This window comes from Lampetra planeri, chromosome 34 (assembly GCF_965212315.1).
Source record: "Lampetra planeri chromosome 34, kcLamPlan1.2.h2, whole genome shotgun sequence".
Lineage (NCBI taxonomy): Eukaryota > Metazoa > Chordata > Hyperoartia > Petromyzontiformes > Petromyzontidae > Lampetra > Lampetra planeri.
This window is the reverse complement of record NC_136140.1, coordinates 11146225-11166060: the sequence shown is the minus strand read 5'-3', so window position 1 is coordinate 11166060 and position 19836 is coordinate 11146225. Positions and strand designations below refer to the sequence as shown.

Sequence of the window (19836 nt, the reverse complement as noted above, 5' to 3'; positions counted from 1 at the left end):
CCCACCCACCCACCCGGCACCCCACACCACCACCCACCCACCCACCCGGCACCCCTCACCACCACCACCACCCACCCGGCACCCCTCACCACCACCCACCCACCCACCTGGCACCCCTCACCACCACCACCCACCCACCCGGCACCCCACACCACCACCACCCACCCACCCGGCACCCCACACCACCACCCACCCACCCACCTGGCACCCCTCACCACCACCACCACCCACCCGGCACCCCACACCACCACCACCCACCCACCCGGCACCCCACACCACCACCCACCCGGCACCCCTCACCACCACCACCCACCCACCCGGCACCCCTCACCACCACCCACCCACCCACCTGGCACCCCTCACCACCACCACCCACCCACCCGGCACCCCACACCACCACCACCCACCCACCCGGCACCCCACACCACCACCCACCCACCCACCCGGCACCCCTCACCACCACCACCACCCACCCGGCACCCCACACCACCACCCACCCACCCACCTGGCACCCCTCACCACCACCACCCACCCACCCGGCACCCCACACCACCACCACCCACCCGGCACCCCACACCACCACCCACCCACCCGGCACCCCTCACCACCACCACCACCCACCCGGCACCCCACACCACCACCACCCACCCACCCGGCACCCCACACCACCACCCACCCGGCGTTGTCTTTGCTGCCGTGCGGTGGCGCTCGCCGGCATCCGCGGGGCTGACTCTGAGCGCTGTCGCACGCAGAACCCCACCATGCTGTGCCCCCCCGAGTACATGCTGTGCTTCATGCACCGCCTCATCACCGCGCTGCGGAGCTGCTGGGATGGGCACCGGCAGCGCAGCGCCCATGCACAGCCCAGCGAGGGTAACGCACGGCACACTCAACACGCACACTCGCACACACTCGCTCTCACACACTCGCTCTCACACACTCGCACACACACTCACTATCACACACACACTCGTCACACACTCGCACACACACGCTCTCACACACTCGCACACACACACACGCTCGCACACACGCACGGCACACGCAACACGCACACTCGCACACACACGCTCTCACACACTCGCACACACACGCCCTCACACACTCGCACACACGCTCGCACACACTCGCACACACACGCTCGCACACGCTCACACACACTCGCACACACTCGCTCTCTCTCGCTCTCACACACGCACAGCACACGCAACACGTACACTCGGCCGGAGGAAAACGATAAAAAATAATCGGCGTCCAGCGACGGGGCGGCGCCTCGGGCGGCGATGGGCAGCCCGGCCTCTCGCGGTTTAGCCGTCCGGCGCGAGGCCGGCGGAGCCGAGCTCGCGGGACGCGACCCCCCCGACCCGTGACCTCTCGCCCCCCCCCCCCCCGCACCGCAGAAGCGTACGTGCCCCCGCAGCTCTTCTACAACGGCAAGGTGGACTACTTCGACCTGCAGCGGCTCGGCGGCCTCATCACCCACCTCAAGAAGACGCTCAAAGGCAAGGGGCTCCGACCCGCGCTCCTCTCGCGCGACCTCCCTTGACGCGCGTCGCTCGTCCCGCGTCGTGGCCGCGGCTTGGCTTCTAACCCGCGTCGTGACGCGCGCGTCGTGTGTGACACGTGTGGCGTCTGTTGTGACACACGTGTGTCGTTGCGTGTCGTGCCGCGTGTAGACGACCTGGCGGCGGTCGGCGTGACGGTGGAGGCCGCCGAGCTGAGCCCGGTCTCCATGGACGACCTGGATGACGTGGAGGAGGCCGGCCTCGGTCTGCCGGTAACGAGGCGCGCGGGCGGCATCGGCGCCAACGGCGCAGCGGCGGTTCGTAGTTGGCGGTCGCCCCCCTGCTGCGCTGTCACCGCAGCGCCGCTGCACCGTACCTCGAGCAGCGGTGCATTTCTCCGCCGTCTGTGCCCACGGGCGTCGCTCCACGGCGCGGTGAATCCGTGCGGCTCCGTCGCGGTGCGGCGCAAAGTCTCCGTCTTAGGGAGCCGCCCGCGGTTGCGGATACTGCAGAACTTACCGCCAAGATCCCTTCCAAGTGATCTCGACTGTAGCACTTTTCCCACTCACTCTGCCGTGTGAGAGTTATGTTCTTCGCATGCCGTTATAACCGATATTGTAATTCTCAGAGCTGGAATTTAACCGAATTAAGTAATACGTGACCGGGCCTAGGCCATCGACTCACCGCACGTGAGAGCCCGGTGCTTTAATCACGGGCAGCGGAGTCGAACCCAGGGTCTCAGCTTTGACCTCTGAGCCACCAGGGACACCTCCATCTAGGTGTGATGATGCTGACCAGGTGTGATGCACAGGTGTGACGCAGCCAGGCGTGCTGCGGTTGGGTGTGATGATGCTGGCCAGGTGTGATGCACAGGTGTGACACGGCCAGGCGTGATGCGGTTGGGCGTGATGATGCTGGCCAGGTGTGATGCACAGGTGTGACGCGGCCAGGCGTGCTGCGGTTGGGTGTGATGATGCTGGCCAGGTGTGATGCACAGGTGTGATGCAACTTTTGTGACGCGGCCGGGAGCCACGCGGTTGTGGCGTGGCGATGCCGACTAGCTGGCCGCCGCTGGGCGTACGGAATGGGGCCGTGTGGGGTCGAGTGGAGCGCCAGGCTGCGCGAGTAATCCAACGCGGCTAAGCACAGCTGCTGCTGCTGCTGCTGCGGATGCCGTCTATATTCGGCTCGGAACTCTTTGTGCCACTCCGAATGGAAACCGGCCGCGGAGACGTCACGCTGCTAGCCCCGTCACGCTGGCGGTTGGCGCGCCGCACCACGAACCCCGGCGACCCCGTTTCCGTTCCCCGCGACGGCTCGACGCCGGCGGCGAGCGGCCCCCCCCCCGCCCGCCCGCCCGCCCAGACACCGGTCGTGGATTGGCAAAGGGGGGCCGTAGGGTGCCGCTTGGTTCTGTGAGCCGCGAGGCGCTCTCCACCGTGACCTTGACCCCCGCTTCTTCCCAGAGGCGGTCAACTCCGCAGCCTGTGTTTGTGTTTGAGCGTCCGATACCGCTCGCACGACCTGTTCAGGCCCCATTCCGCTACCTGTCCTCATTTCATGCATTGGGGTGACTCTCCGCCGCCTCTGCAATGTTTTGTGTTTGTCGCCGTTTCATTTTGCTCCTTCAGCAAACGATTTGGATAAACTTGTCGCGAGCAGCGTGGACGAGTCGGCACGTCCACCAGCAGCGGGTCGGGCGAGCAATTGCAGGGCTGTGCCTGTACCTTTTTATTTCTAATCAATTCGAGGTCCGATCAGCTTTCAAACTCGGTAAAAAAATTGGTTTAATAATCAGCAGCCTAGAAGGGAAATAATAAAATAATAAAAATAAAAAGACGGCGCCTGAATGCTGTCTTTCCGACAGACCTGTTCTTCACCTGAGGACAGCTGCTTGCGTTGTGGCCGAAATGTCGTGAGAATTGTATTTTATTATGTAAAATTTTTATTATTTTATTATTTCCCTTCTACGTGACTTTACCGAAAGAACCAAGAAGATGAATCTCTGCAGTCAATCAGCAGCCTGCCGCTTAAATTGGCGGGTGATTTGGTGCGGTAACGCCGGCGTGACCCTCTCTTTCGAAACTCTCTTTCCTTGACCCCTGACCTCTCTCCCTCGACCCCCGACCTCCCTCCCCCGACCCCCGAACTTTCTACCCCGACCCTGCCGCGGGCCTGCAGCAGGCCGCGCGCCTCGGCATGTCGATGTTCCGCGGAGGGCTGCTGCCGAACCCCATCGGCGGGGCGGCCGCCCCCATTCTGAGCGCGGCCTCGGCGGCCCTGGCGGCTAGGCGAGCCCCGGGCTTCGCGAGGCCCCGCCAGGCCACGACGGAGATGGAGCAGCGCACGGAGGAGGAGGGTGAGTGGCGGCGGCGGCGGCGGCACCCCGATCAGAGGCGTGGAGGCGACGAAGTCCACTCCGTGTTTATCCGGTTCCCGGTGATGACGCGTTCAGTTGGATTTATTGGCAAAATGGAATGTGCCGGCAGTTGGCTAAACTCCTAAAACTATTTATATTTTTACCAGGTAAGGCCCCAGTAAGCTGTGTAGTGTTTTTTGGAAGTGGCCACCTGGCGATCACACATGAGGGCTCGACGAAGTGGCTGATCGCGTGGAAATTCATAGCAGCCAAATACTCTAAAAACTCCAATTAGCACGGTTGGCTACATACGGTGCGAAAGAAGTTCAACATACATACATACACACACATGCGTGCTTCTTACAGTGAGGTCCTCAGGCTCTCATCCAGAGACTCATAGACTCACACAGAGACCCACGGACTCCAACGAGGCTCGCAGACTCGGAGACGAGTTGGTTCGGCTCAGCGGCACGCGGCATCACCGCGTGCCATACGCGCATCTACGCTCATTCACCGCGTGCGTGCACACGCGTGCGTGCACGTGCGTGCGTGTGCGTGCGTGCATTCCGGCGTGCGCGTGCGTCGCTGGCGCGCGCATGCGCTCATACGCCTCCGCTGTCCGTTGGGCGCGGTCAGTCGAGACGGGCGTTCTGCACGGACGCCCGATCACGGAGGCCGAGGACCCGCCCGGCGACCACTCGCTCATCGAGATCCTCGACGGCATCGTGATGATGTACAGCATGAGCGTGCACCAGCAGCTGGGCAAGGTGCGCACGCACTAACACACATGGATTCGCACACGCACGAACACAAACAGATACGCGCGCCTTCACCCACGCACGCGCAAGCACTAACACAAATGGATATGCATGCGCGCACATCGCAAGGATATGCATGCACGTGCACATGGATACGCACACACACGCACATGGATACGCACACAGATGAAGCCTGAACAGACTGTTAGGGCTGTTAGCCAGCATCTCTGAAGACCGGCACGGTATATGACTCGGTGGATGGCCAGCACCAAGTTCGACCGCCTTCATCTCCCCAGTGACGATGTTTACACGCCGCACCAGGTATTAATTTGAGGCTGAGTCGACCTAGGGGATGCCCGAAATGCCACTGATGCGAGCCGTGGGCGTCGTGTTGCTCTGTGCGGCGGCGTGGGCAGATGGTGGGCGTGTCGGACGACGTGCGGGAGTTTGCTGTGGCGCTGAGGGAGACGGAGGAGAAGATCGCGCGGTGCCCACCGCAGGTAGCGGCACCGTCGTGCTGACACACGCACAGCACCGTAGCGCGTGGCACCCACACGGCGCCCACACGGCACCCGCACAGCACCCGCACGGCACCCACACGGCACCCACACAGCACCCACACGGCACCCGCACGGCGCCCACACGGCACCCACACGGCACCCACACGGCACCCACACGGCACCCGCACGGCACCCGCACGGCGCCCACACGGCACCCTCACGGCACCCACACGGCACCCACACGGCACCCACACGGCACCCGCACGGCACCCACACGGCACCCGCGTGGTGCCCGTGTGCCGCTGGGCCACGTCACCGACAATAATCGACTGAATGGACGAATCGTCCGGTCTGTCGTTTGAAGCCTGCTCGTGTAGCCAGCGTGCGCGCGTGTGTTTGCGCGCGTGTATGTATGTATTTGCGTCTGTGCGTGTGTGCGCACCTGGCATGGCACAAGCGCCGTGGTGACGTCACCGCTCCTAATGCCGGTGCCCCCTGCGTGCCGCCCTGCCCCCCATGCCACCCCCATCCTAGCGGCGCGACGTCCTGGAGGAGCTCCAGCGCAGCCGGGACGTCTTCCTGGACAAGCTGAACCAGTTGAGCCGGCGCCTGGCGTGGATCAACACGACCATCTACTCGCAGGTGTGGACGCCACCGTGACCGTTTCCCATCGCGTGCCCTGTACCGCGTGCCCTGTACCGCGTGCCCTGTACCGCGTGCCCTTTACCGCGTGCCCTGTACCGCGTGCCCTGTACCGCGTGCCCTGTACCGCGTGCCCTGTACCGCGTGCCTTGTACCGCGTGTCGTGCACCGCGCGTTCTCTTCTCGGTAACCTGCACCAAGTCCCACTGGTGTACTGGCTGCTGTGTACTGCCGTGCGCCTGTAGGAGCGACTGCGTGACGTGTACTGGCTGCTGTGTACTGCCTGTAGGAGCGACTGCGTGACGTGTACTGGCTGCTGTGTACTGCTGTGTTCTGCCTGTAGGAGCGACTGCGTGACGTGTTCTGGCTGCTGTGTACTGCCTGTAGGAGCGACTGCGTGACGTGTACTGGCTGCTGTGTACTGCCTGTAGGAGCGACTGCGTGACGTGTTCTGGCTGCTGTGTACTGCCTGTAGGAGCGACTGCGTGACGTGTACTGGCTGCTGTGTACTGCTGTGTACTGCCTGTAAGAGCGACTGCGTGACGTGTTCTGGCTGCTGTGTACTGCTGTGTACTGCCTGTAGGAGCGACTGCGTGACGTGTACTGGCTGCTGTGTACTGCCTGTAGGATCGACTGCGTGACGTGTACTGGCTGCTGTGTACTGCCTGTAAGAGCGACTGCGTGACGTGTACTGGCTGCTGTGTACTGCTGTGTACTGCCTGTAGGAGCGACTGCGTGACGTGTACTGTCTGCTGTGTACTGCTGTGTACTGCCTGTAGGAGCGACTGCGTGACGTGTACTGTCTGCTGTGTACTGCCTGTAGGAGCGACTGCGTGACGTGTACTGTCTGCTGTGTACTGCCTGTAGGAGCGACTGCGTGACGTGTACTGGCTGCTGTGTACTGCTGTGTACTGCCTGTAGGAGCGACTGCGTGACATGTACTGGATGCTGTGTATTGCTGTGTACTGCCTGTAGGAGCGACTGCGTGACGTGTACTGCTGTGTACTGGCTGTAGGAGCGACTGCGTGACGTGTACTGGCTGCTGCGCGTCTGTCTGCGCACGGTGGAGCGTGCCGACCTCACGGGCCCGCTGCTCGGCTTCCTGCCCGAGTTCTACGTGAGCGCCGCCATGGGCTGTTACAGCGCCATCAAGAACTACTTCAGCCCCGTCAGCTGCCCCGACGAGCTGCCCGGTAAACCTCGCACGCCAAGGTGATGGTGGTTGTGCGTGGCGGTGGTAGTGGTTGTGTGTGGCGGTGTTGGTGGGTGTGCGTGGCGGTGATGGTGGCGGTGGTGGTGGTTGTGCGTGGCGGTGGTGGTGGTGGTGCGTGGCGGTGATGGTTGTGGTGATGGTGGCGGTGATGGTGGCGGTGATGGTGGCGGTGGTGGTGGGTGTGCCTGGCGGTGGTTGTGGGTGTGCGTGGCGGTGATGGTGGTGGTGGTGCGTGGCGGTGATGGTTGTGGTGATGGTGGCGGTGGTGCGTGGCGGTGATGGTTGTGGTGATGGTGGCGGTGGTGGTGGTTGTGCGTGGTGGTGATGGTGGTGATGATGGCGGTGGTGGTGGTGGTGATGGTGGCGGTGATGGTGGTGGTGGTGGTGGTGGTTGTGCGTGGTGGTGATGGTGGTGGTGGTTGTGCGTGGTGGTGGTTGTGCGTGGTGGTGGTGGTGGTGGTGGTGGTTGTGCGTGGTGGTGGTGGTGGTGGTTGTGCGTGGTGGTGGTGGTTGTGGTGGTTGTGCGTGGTGGTGATGGTGGTGGTTGTGCGTGGTGGTGGTTGTGGTGGTTGTGCGTGGTGGTGATGGTGGTGGTTGTGCGTGGTGGTGATGGTGGTGGTTGTGCGTGGTGGTGATGATGGTGGTGGTGGTGGTTGTGCGTGGTGGTGGTGGTGGTGGTTGTGCGTGGTGGTGGCGATGGTGGTGGTGGTTGTGCGTGGTGGTGATGGTGGTGGTGGCGGTGGTGGTGGTGGTGGTGGTGGTTGTGCGTGGTGGTGGTGGTTGTGCGTGGTGGTGGTGGCGATGGTGGTGGTGGTGGTGGTTGTGCGTGGTGGTGGTGGTGGTGGTTGTGCGTGGTGGTGGTGGTGGTGGTGGTTGTGCGTGGTGGTGGTGGCGATGGTGGTGGTGGTGATGGTGGTTGTGCGTGGCTGTGACTGCTGGGCGTGTTGCAGGGTACCAGCAGACCCTCACCCAGCTCGCCACCATCCTCACCAAGCACTTTGTGGACTCCAGGATCATCGGCACTGGTGAGCGACGGGCGGTGGCTACCGGGCTCTCTCTTTCTATCTCGCGCTTCCTTGCTTAAATGAATGCTGCCGAACAATGTTTGGTGTGGAGTTCCAACCGGGTGATGAGCTATGATGATGATTATTTTCGCTCCTGCTACTCTAGCCAGGCAAGCCGCTTCAGAGTCTCACGATTTTCTTTATTTGCAGCCGCAGCAGCAGGGGGCGCCAATTGCCACCGGTTTCACCATCGTTTCCCAGTTGGGTAATAATTGTCAGCGGGTGATGTTTCGAGCGTGTCGAATGCGGGCCGTGGCGATGGCACGCGGGGGGTCCTTACCCTCCTGCCATTGAAACCGCCGCCACAATGGCGGCCCCTGGGGGTTCGTGGCGGACGCACCGGGGGGGGGCGGCCCGTTGGGTTTCGAAGCGTCGTCACTCAGAGACCGGGGAGGGCGCGGAACAGCTCTCGTGCCCGCCTGTGGCCTTCCTGTGGCCCATATGTGGCCTTCCTGTGGCCCATATGTGGCCTTCCTGTGGCCCATCTGTGGCCTTCCTGTGGCCCATCTGTGGCCTTCCTGTGGCACATCTGTGGCCTGCCTGTGACCCGCGATGCGGCCCAGCACCGCCCAGCGGCGCGCTCACGGCCGCGCCGTGTCCTCCCCGCAGACATCAAGGACTCGCTGATGCAGGCGCTCGCCAGCTTCGTCTGCTACCCCGACTCGCTGAAGGCCGTGGAGCGAACCCCCGCCGACATGTGCGTACCCCCACACCCCCTCCCCCCACACTCGGGCAAACGTCGCCGGCGACGCCATTCCGAACCGGCGCCTGCGACCGCGTGGCGCAGTGGCGTTCTTCAGCCGATGGCCCCTTAGGAGGAAGCCGGTCGACCGGTTTCGACCTTCCTGTACTCGGCAGAGTCGGGCCTGTTGGGTTACCGGAGGCTATCGGTGCAGCGCTCCGTCTAGACGGCGGGACCCGCTTGAACGCGGTGCACGGCACCGTGCCCAGACGCGAGACGCGACTCGATGAGAGGTGAAGAGGTGCTCCAGCGCGATGGCACGAGATGGAGAAGTCTGGAGACGAGCGACGCGTCCGCGGTCACGGTTACGGGTGCGATCGCGTCCGTCCACGCGTGCGTGACGCACGGAGAGACACAACCCTCGCCTTGACACCGCTTCCCGTGCCTTGCCTGCCGTGAGCGTGTCGACGCGCCGCGCTCTCGCTCGCCCCCCTCGCTCGCCCTCTCGCTCGCTTTCTCCCTCGCTCTCTCTCGCTCCCTCCCTCGCTCCCTCCCTCCCTCGCTCCCTCTCACTCCCTCCCTCGCTCCCTCCCTCCCTCGCTCGCTCGCTCCCTCTCGCTCGCTCCCTCCCTCGCTCCCTCCCTCGCTCTCTCCCTCGCTCCCTCCCTCGCTCACTCCCTCGCTCGCTCGCCCTCTCGCTCGCCCTCTCGCTCTCTCCCTCGCTTGCTCCATTGCTCGCTCCCTCGCTCCCTCCCTCACTCTCTCCCTCGCTCCCTCCCTCGCTCGCTCGCCCTCTCGCTCTCTCCCTCGCTTGCTCCCTTGCTCGCTCCCTCCCTCGCTCACTCCCTCACTCCCTCCCTCGCTCGCTCGCTCCCTCGCTCGCCCTCTCACTTGCCCGCTCGCTCTCTCTACGTCTCGCTCTCCCCAGACGCGTGTCCATGATGCGCAGCCTCCTGGCGCCATACGAGCAGCGGCCTTGGGCTCAGACCAACTGGATCCTCGTCCGGCTGTGGAAGGTAGTGCCCCCTCCCCCCCCCACCTCTTCCACCTCTCCCCCCACCTCTCCCTACCATCCCGCCGCCCGCCCAAGTTGGTTGAGATGGCCGGGTGGCTCAGGGGTCACTGAGCCTGCCCCACTGAGATCCTGGGTTCCAGTGCGGGTCTCGGCCGCCCCTCCGTTGACGAGTCGATGGCCTCAGCCCAGTCACCAGTTACTCATCTGAAGCAGTTTCGGCTCACTTGGAGATCCTGGGACTCGCATCGAGATCCTTAGACTCACATGGAGACCCTGAGACTCACACAGAGACCCTGAGACTCACACAGAGACCCTGAGACTCACATAGAGACCCATAGAACTACAGAGACGCACAGAATGAATAAGGAGACCCGTAGATTCACGTCAACCGTGGGTTGTGATTACACCGGATTTTCGAGTGGAGTCAGTGGCTGGTCTCTGCGCAAAAAATAACAAAAAACCTTCACCTTAAATTTGGTCCTGCATTAATTTTTGCTTAAATTATCTGAGAATAAAATGTGTGAGTTTCAATTTAATGCGACGAACACTGCTCTGTAGCAGTGGGGCTGTCGGGTCGTTTGAAGGAATTCGGAAGTAGTTAAGAGTGGAGGCGGTGACGAGTGGACCGTGCATGCCGTGATGTCGTAGCACAATCAGCGTAACGCTGGGGTGAAATACTAGAACTAATTAAAACTTTATTTTACCAGTTAAGACCCACTGAGCTGTGTAGCTCTTTTTCAGAAGCGACCTGGCTGTCACAAATGACAGCTCGGCGAAGCGGCTTATCGCGTGGAAATGTACGGCGGCCAAAGACTCTGAGCACGTGACTTTGATTCTAAATGAGGAGGGAGAACCCGGAGGATCCGGACAGAAAATCCACGCGGCCATGGCGAGGACATGCGAACTAGAAATATACAACAGGCGGCATCAGGGTCGGGATCGAGGCCGCGACCTCCTGTATACCAGGCGAGGTCGTTAACATCTCCTAGCCACCGCGGGCGGCGCCCCTACAACAGTTTACAGGATTTCCATCGTCGCTACGCTCGACAATCCGGACTAATCACGGGCAGTGGCTGCTTCCCGAATTGAACCCGGGTCTCGGTGGTGCCGCCCCCCCCCCCCCCCCCACCGCGTCTCTGGCTTGTCGCGAGTTCCTCTGCGTCACCCCGGTGACGTTTGACGATTATTCTCCTGGTTTTACCGAGACCCCCGCCGTCTCGCCGTGCTGACTGCCGTGACGCCCGCGACGGGCGCCAGTTGATGTCGTCGTCGTTGTGGCGTGCAGGGCTGTGGGTTTGGGTACCGCTACACGCGGCTGCCTCACCTGCTGCGCATCAAACCTGAGGACCTCAACAACCCCACGCTGCAGAGTCAGTCCCGCACCAACACACGCAGACCACCACACCAACACGCAGCACCACACACACACACAGCACCAACACACACACACACAGCACCAACACACACACACACACAGCACCAACACACACACACAGCACCATCACACACACACACAGCACCAACACACACACACACAGCACCATCACACATACACACAGCACCAACACACACACACACAGCACCAACACACACACACACACAGCACCATCACACACACAGCACCAACACACACACACAGCACCAACACACACACAGCACCAACACACACACACACAGCACCAACACACACAGCACCAACACACACACACACACAGCACCAACACACACACACAGCACCAACACACACAGCACCAACACACACACACACACAGCACCAACACACACACACACACAGCACCAACACACACACACAGCACCAACACACACACACAGCACCAACACACACACACAGCACCAACACACACACAGCACCAACACACACACACAGCACCAACACACACACACACAGCACCAACACACACACACACAGCACCAACACACACACACAGCACCAACACACACACACAGCACCAACACACACACAGCACCAACACACACACAGCACCAACACACACACACAGCACCAACACACACACACAGCACCAACACACACACACAGCACCAACACACACACACACAGCACCAACACACACACACAGCACCATCACACACACAGCACCAACACACACACACACAGCACCATCACACATACACACAGCACCAACACACACACAGCACCAACACACACACACACAGCACCATCACACACACACAGCACCATCACACACACACAGCACCAACACACACACACAGCACCAACACACACACACACACACAGCACCAACACACACACACACAGCACCAACACACACAGCACCAACACACACACACACAGCACCAACACACACAGCACCAACACACACACACAGCACCAACACACACACACAGCACCAACACACACACACACACAGCACCAACACACACACAGCACCAACACACACACAGCACCAACACACACACACAGCACCAACACACACACACAGCACCAACACACACACAGCACCAACACACACACAGCACCAACACACACACACACACAGCACCAACACACACACACACAGCACCAACACACACACACAGCACCAACACACACACACAGCACCAACACACACACACAGCACCAACACACACACACAGCACCAACACACACACACAGCACCAACACACACACACAGCACCAACACACACACACAGCACCAACACACACACACACAGCACCAACACACACACACACAGCACCAACACACACACACACAGCACCAACACACACACACACAGCACCAACACACACACACACAGCACCAACACACACACAGCACCAACACACACACACAGCACCAACACACACACAGCACCAACACACACACAGCACCAACACACACACAGCACCAACACACACACACAGCACCAACACACACACACACAGCACCAACACACACACACAGCACCAACACACACAGCACCACACCAACACGCAGACCACCACACCAACACACACAGCACCACACTAACACGCAGACCACCACACCAACACACACACAGCACGACACCAACATACACACACAGCACCACACACACACACACAGCACCAACACACACACACACAGCACCATCACACACACACAGCACCATCACACACACACAGCACCAACACACACACACAGCACCAACACACACACACACAGCACCAACACACACAGCACCAACACACACACACACAGCACCAACACACACACACAGCACCAACACACACACACAGCACCAACACACACAGCACCAACACACACACACACACAGCACCAACACACACACACACACAGCACCAACACACACACACACACAGCACCAACACACACACACAGCACCAACACACACACACAGCACCAACACACACACACAGCACCAACACACACACAGCACCAACACACACACACACAGCACCAACACACACACACACAGCACCAACACACACACACACAGCACCAACACACACACACAGCACCAACACACACACACAGCACCAACACACACACACAGCACCAACACACACACACAGCACCAACACACACACACAGCACCAACACACACACACAGCACCAACACACACACACAGCACCAACACACACACACAGCACCAACACACACACACACAGCACCAACACACACACACACAGCACCATCACACACACACACAGCACCAACACACACACACACAGCACCATCACACACACACACAGCACCAACACACACACACACAGCACCAACACACACACACACAGCACCATCACACACACACAGCACCATCACACACACACAGCACCAACACACACACACAGCACCAACACACACACACACAGCACCAACACACACACACACAGCACCAACACACACAGCACCAACACACACACACACAGCACCAACACACACACACAGCACCAACACACACACACAGCACCAACACACACACACAGCACCAACACACACACACAGCACCAACACACACACAGCACCAACACACACACACAGCACCAACACACACACACAGCACCAACACACACACACAGCACCAACACACACCCAGCACCAACACACACACACACAGCACCAACACACACACACACAGCACCAACACACACACACACAGCACCAACACACACACAGCACCATCACACACACACACAGCACCAACACACACAGCACCATCACACATACACACAGCACCAACACACACACACACAGCACCAACACACACACACACAGCACCATCACACACACACAGCACCATCACACACACACAGCACCAACACACACACAGCACCAACACACACACACACAGCACCAACACACACACAGCACCAACACACACAGCACCAACACACACACACACAGCACCAACACACACACACAGCACCAACACACACACACAGCACCAACACACACACACAGCACCAACACACACACACACAGCACCAACACACACACACACACAGCACCAACACACACACACACACAGCACCAACACACACACACAGCACCAACACACACACACACAGCACCAACACACACACACACAGCACCAACACACACAGCACCAACACACACAGCACCAACACACACACACAGCACCAACACACACACACAGCACCAACACACACACACAGCACCAACACACACACACAGCACCAACACACACACACAGCACCAACACACACACACAGCACCAACACACACACACAGCACCAACACACACACACACAGCACCAACACACACACACAGCACCAACACACACACACAGCACCAACACACACACACAGCACCAACACACACACAGCACCAACACACACACACACACACAGCACCAACACACACACACACACAGCACCAACACACACACACAGCACCAACACACACACACAGCACCAACACACACACACAGCACCAACACACACACAGCACCAACACACACACAGCACCAACACACACACACACAGCACCAACACACACGCACACACAGCACCAACACACACACACAGCACCAACACACACACAGCACCAACACACACACAGCACCAACACACACACAGCACCAACACACACACACAGCACCAACACACACACACAGCACCACACCAACACGCAGACCACCACACCAACACGCAGACCACCACACCAACACACACACAGCACGACACCAACATACACACACAGCACCACACACACACAGACCATCACACCAATACACACACACAGCACCAACACACACAGACCACCACACCAACACACGCAGACCACCACACCAACACACACAGCACCAACACACACACAGCACCAACACACACCACTGCACTGCACCGAACCACGTCAACACTCATACACCACGCCCTCCTCCACCCCCCCAATCGCCCACTGTGCGTGCGTGTGCGCGTCTGCATGGCGGTGGCGGCGGCGTTTTTAATGAGCGCTGTGTGCCATGTTGTGTCACCTGCCATCTCGTGGTGTGCTCTGGCTCAGGAGAGCTGTGCGTTGCTAGCCACCAGAGTAAGTGTCTCCACCCATTCACTCCGCGCTCGCCCAGAGCCTCCTGAGCGTTGGGCACGCAAACGCGCTCCGCAGACGCACGCGTCCAGCACGCACGCACACACACGCACGCACGCACACGCGCGCACGCATGACACGCACACTCGCATGACACGCACACTCAGATATACACCCCCCCGTGTAGCCTTAGCAGACTGTTGGGGCAAGTGCTGTTGGGGAGCACCTGTGAAGGCCGGCACGGCACACGTGGGGGTGGGTGGCCAGTACATTCGTCTCCCCAGTGGCGATGTTTAAAAACCCGCACCAAGTACTCAGGTAAGGCTGAGTCAACCTAGGGGATTCCCAGGACCGGATCAGACAATCGTCACTGATATTGGCTTTGAGCGCAGCACGCTAACCGCTACGCCACCGCTCCCCACACACACACATGCTTGGACACGCACACACACCATACACACACCCACTTGGTGACGTAGAGACTCGCGTGCGCGGTCCTCCCCCGACGGTTTCCCCCGTGTGTGTCCATAGCTGGTAGCCTCCCGTCGCTGGTAGCCTCTAACTCCTGTGGTCCGCAGCGTTGCCCTCCCCTCCGACCAGCTCCCCTCCCCGCCCCCTCCCTCGTCACGCCTGCTCAAACCCTCGTCAGATATCACGGCGTCAAGCGGGGCGAGGCCTGCGCTGGCGCTGGCGCGTGGGGGACCGCCTGGAACTGTCACGCGGTTGTCGGCTTGTCCTGCGAGGCGCGGCGATGGATTGTCGAATCTGTCCCGTGCAGATATTTTTTTGAGGAATTGTTTTTTTTAACTCGCGGTTGCCGAGTGTCCCCACGGGGCTCCTCCGCTCCTCCTCCCCACCACGCGGAGGCCGACTCTTCGTTACTCGCGGCCAAACGTCCCAAGCGTAGCAGCGCCGTCCTGAGTTGCCGAGATCTCGAGACTGGGCGAGGCTCATGAGGATTGGTTTTTACCCTTTCTGGCAATCAAACGGTTGTGTTGAGATGTTAAGAGACCAAGCAGAAACCGTTTGCAAGGACTCCTGTCTGCATTACCCACGTGCACTTATGGTGAACTCGCGTTCCTGGGTTGTCGTAGGCAGCGTTATTATTCTTATTGATCTCACTGTGCCATGCCTCTCCGACTGCACCCTTCCCTCGCGCCACGCTTCCCAAATCTCTGGAATTCTCTGTGGCTGTTCCACCACACAGGATTCCGGAGTGTCGTCATTGGGGTTGACATTTGTGTGTGCTGTGTGCGGTGTGGTGGGCGTGTGGGGTGTGCAGTGTGGTGTGTACGGTATGGTATGGTGTGTACGGCGTGGTGTGCGTGGTGTGGTGTGTGCAGTGTGGTGTGTATGGGGTGCCGTGTACGGTGTGGTGTGTACGGTGTGGTGTGTGTGTGTCATGTGGCATGTGTGTTGTGGTGTGTGAGACACGGTTGTTTGGAGGGCGATGAGTTCCGACTACTGATGGTGTTCACTAACAGCTGACTGGTCTGTCACCCCTTTGTGTCTCACGCCTTTGTGTCTCACCCCTGTGTCATTTGTCACCCTCTGGATGTGTCACTGCCTTATCCCACTCACCACCTCCCTCACCTGCCCCCTCTAGAGCCGTGCCCGTCGCGCGCCCTGCAGGCCCACGCGGCGACGCTGCTCAGGGAGGAGGCGGCGCTGGCGGCCGGCTTCATCAACAGCGTCCTCAACCAGCTCAACTGGGCCTTCTCAGAGTTCATCGGCATGATCCAGGAGGTCCGTGCACGCGTGCGTCTGTGCGTGCGTCTGTGCGTGCGTCTTTGCGTGCGTCTGCGTGCGTGTGTGCGTGCGTGCGTGTGCATGCGTGTGTATGCGTCTGTGCGTGTGCGTGCATGAGTGTGCTTGCGTGCGCGTGCGCGTGCGCGAGGTCCCGGAAAGGATTATCCAACATTGCTCCCCTTGCCAGGCGGCAGGCCGAAGAGAGGCTTGCGGAGCCCCCAATGTGGTTGATATGTACGTGTGCACGTTGAACCTCTTTCGCACAGTACGTAGCCAACCGTGCTAATTGGAGGTGTGGGGTAAAGGACAACAAACTAAACACAACAACAAGGAGTTCCAAAGAAATGAGTTTTCAATCTAGATTTTAAAGTGCATAGCTCCAGTGGATTCCTAATATTGCAAGGAAGGTTTCAGGCCAGAGCGGTCCTGCACGGACGTGGTATTCTCCGTCCCTCTACCGCAGCAGAGGGCCTACACCTCTGCTTTATCGGCCTAAGGCCTATGATGCCATCAATAGGCCAGGCTCTGGGTTGTTGTTCGTGCTTGAGAGCACCCTGACCATCCAGTTGCACTCACGCGGGACTGTCGTAACGGTGGGCAGGCTCCGGTGTAAAGTCATTTCATGTTTTACCGCTGCTTGGGGTGCCGGCGTTGCAGCGGTGATTGCCGTGGTAACGAAGGTGACCGCTGCTTGTGGCAGCCAGCGCTGGTGGGTGGGGTAGGTGACGGCGATTCGGACGCCAGTCCACGGCACGGGCCGCGGTGGCGAGATGTGAACTCCCTCGCCTGGTATGCAGGAGGTCGTGGATTCGATCCCACCTGCTGTATATTTGCAGTTTGCGGTGTCTCTCTCCCCGTGGTTGTGTGGATTTTCTCCGGGTCCTCCAGTTTTCCCTCCACATTTAGAATCAACATCACACGTTCAGGAGTATTTGGCTGCTATAAATGTTCACGCGATGGAGATGAGCCACTTGGTCGAGCGATCATTTGTGAGAGCCAGGTGGTCACTTCTGAAAAAGAGCTACACAGCTCAGCGGGGGCCTTACCTTGTTTAGACGGCACTGACCTCTGTGTCTCGAACACCGCCGGACCCTCCTCCCGCTCAACCCTGTTCACTCCCGCTCACCCCCGCTGACCCCCGCTCACCCCCACTGACCCCCACTGACCCCCGCTCACCCCCAACCCGCAGATCCAGCAGACAGCGGAGCGTCCGGAGCGCAACTACATCGACAGCCGGCAGCTGAAGGTGTGTGCGACGTGCTTCGACCTGTCCGTGTCGCTGCTGCGCGTGCTCGAGATGGCCACGAGCCTGGCGCCAGAGGCCTTCACCGACTTCAGCCGGCCCTCGGCCGAGCTGCTGCTCACACGGCTGGCGCAGGTGAGCGAGTTGTGGGGGGGGGTGGAGGGGGGGGGGGCGGAACCGGCGGCGGTGATGTCGGGGAGCGAGAGAGCCAGCGGTGCGGCCGGTTGGTGTCTGTCAGGTCGATTCTGGGAGAGACAAACAGCACGAGTCACGCACGGCGCCGCGGTGGCTAGGAGATGTTAACTACCTCGGCCGGTATGCAGGAGGACGTGGTTTTGATCCCGACCCTGATGCCTGCTGCTGTACATTTGGAGTTTGTGGTGTCTCTCTCTCTCATCATCATCACGGTGGCTAGGAGATGTTAACTACCTCGGCCGGTATGCAGGAGGACGTGGTTTTGATCCCGACCCTGATGCCTGCTGCTGTACATTTGGAGTTTGTGGTGTCTCTCTCTCTCTCATCATCATCACGGTGGCTAGGAGATGTTAACTACCTCGGCCGGTATGCAGGAGGACGTGGTTTTGATCCCGACCCTGATGCCTGCTGCTGTACATTTGGAGTTTGCAGTGTCTCTCTCTCTCCCCATGGTAGTGTAGTGGTTAGCGCGCTGCGCTACGAACCTAGCAACCCGGGTTTGATTCCCGCTCACGGCCAACACCAGTAACGGTGCTAACAGCACTCGCCCCAACAGTCCGTTACAGGCGATGTGGCCGCTCTGTACACGAAGCTGCCGGTCTGACGCACGGCGCCGGTGTCGCGGCTCCCACGTCGCCCCTCGTCCGCCCCCACGTCGCTCCGCTCGCGTGACGCCCTTGCTGCCCCCCACCCCGCTTCTCTCCCCGCCCCCTCTGTGACCCTCTGTGACCCTCTGTGACCCTCTGTGACCCTCTGTGGCCCGCGCCACGGCCCTCACAGCTCATCAACCAGGTGCTGAATCGCGTGACGTCCGAGAGGAATCTGTTCGACCGAGTCGTCAACCTCCGTCTGCCAGGTGCGGGGGGTGGGGGGTGGGGGGGGGGCAGGGGCTAGCACTGTTGGCTACGTACGGTGCGAAAGAAGTTCAACATACAAAGACAAAGATCCCCCGTATAGCCTTAACAGACTTGGGGCAAGTGCTGTTATGGCGAGTACCGAGGAAGGCCGGAACGGCAGTCGAGGAGATGGGTGGCCAGCACCACGCATTTCGAGTGTTTGGCTGCTGCTCTACATGTCCACGTGATGAGAAGCCACTCCGTTGAGCTGTCATTCGCGACAGCCAGGTCGCTACACAGCTCAGTGGGCCCTACATGGTCAAATAAACAAATAGTTTAATAGGGATTATTCGTGGGCTGTGTAGCCGTAGCGCTTTGGTTTTGGTACTGGCAAGGCTGCGCAGGGGGCATGGCAATGCTCCCTGCCTTAGCCACCCGCGCCGACCGGCGTGGTGAAGTATGGTCAAACAACCACCGCGACCCGGGCGGCGGCGTGGTGGAGCGGCCGTTGTCCAGCAGTGGGGTTGGCAGAACGGCGT

At 60.1% G+C, this 19836-nt stretch overlaps 1 protein-coding gene across 1 annotated transcript in view; it reads left to right on the top strand.

Annotated features, from left to right (window-relative positions):
- The window catches only part of LOC144730152 (E3 ubiquitin-protein ligase RNF123-like), a 73718-nt gene that overhangs the window by 24165 nt on the left and 29717 nt on the right, over positions 1–19836 (top strand). The window contains exons 20-34 of the mRNA XM_078610738.1: positions 753–873; positions 1401–1502; positions 1677–1777; positions 3687–3864; positions 4501–4631; positions 5039–5122; positions 5657–5764; positions 6780–6957; positions 7928–8002; positions 8651–8738; positions 9652–9739; positions 11024–11108; positions 16881–17020; positions 18213–18401; positions 19242–19317. Coding sequence (XP_078466864.1) covers positions 753–873; positions 1401–1502; positions 1677–1777; positions 3687–3864; positions 4501–4631; positions 5039–5122; positions 5657–5764; positions 6780–6957; positions 7928–8002; positions 8651–8738; positions 9652–9739; positions 11024–11108; positions 16881–17020; positions 18213–18401; positions 19242–19317 — 1744 coding nt within the window. The remainder of the gene's footprint in view (positions 1–752; positions 874–1400; positions 1503–1676; positions 1778–3686; positions 3865–4500; positions 4632–5038; positions 5123–5656; positions 5765–6779; positions 6958–7927; positions 8003–8650; positions 8739–9651; positions 9740–11023; positions 11109–16880; positions 17021–18212; positions 18402–19241; positions 19318–19836) is intronic.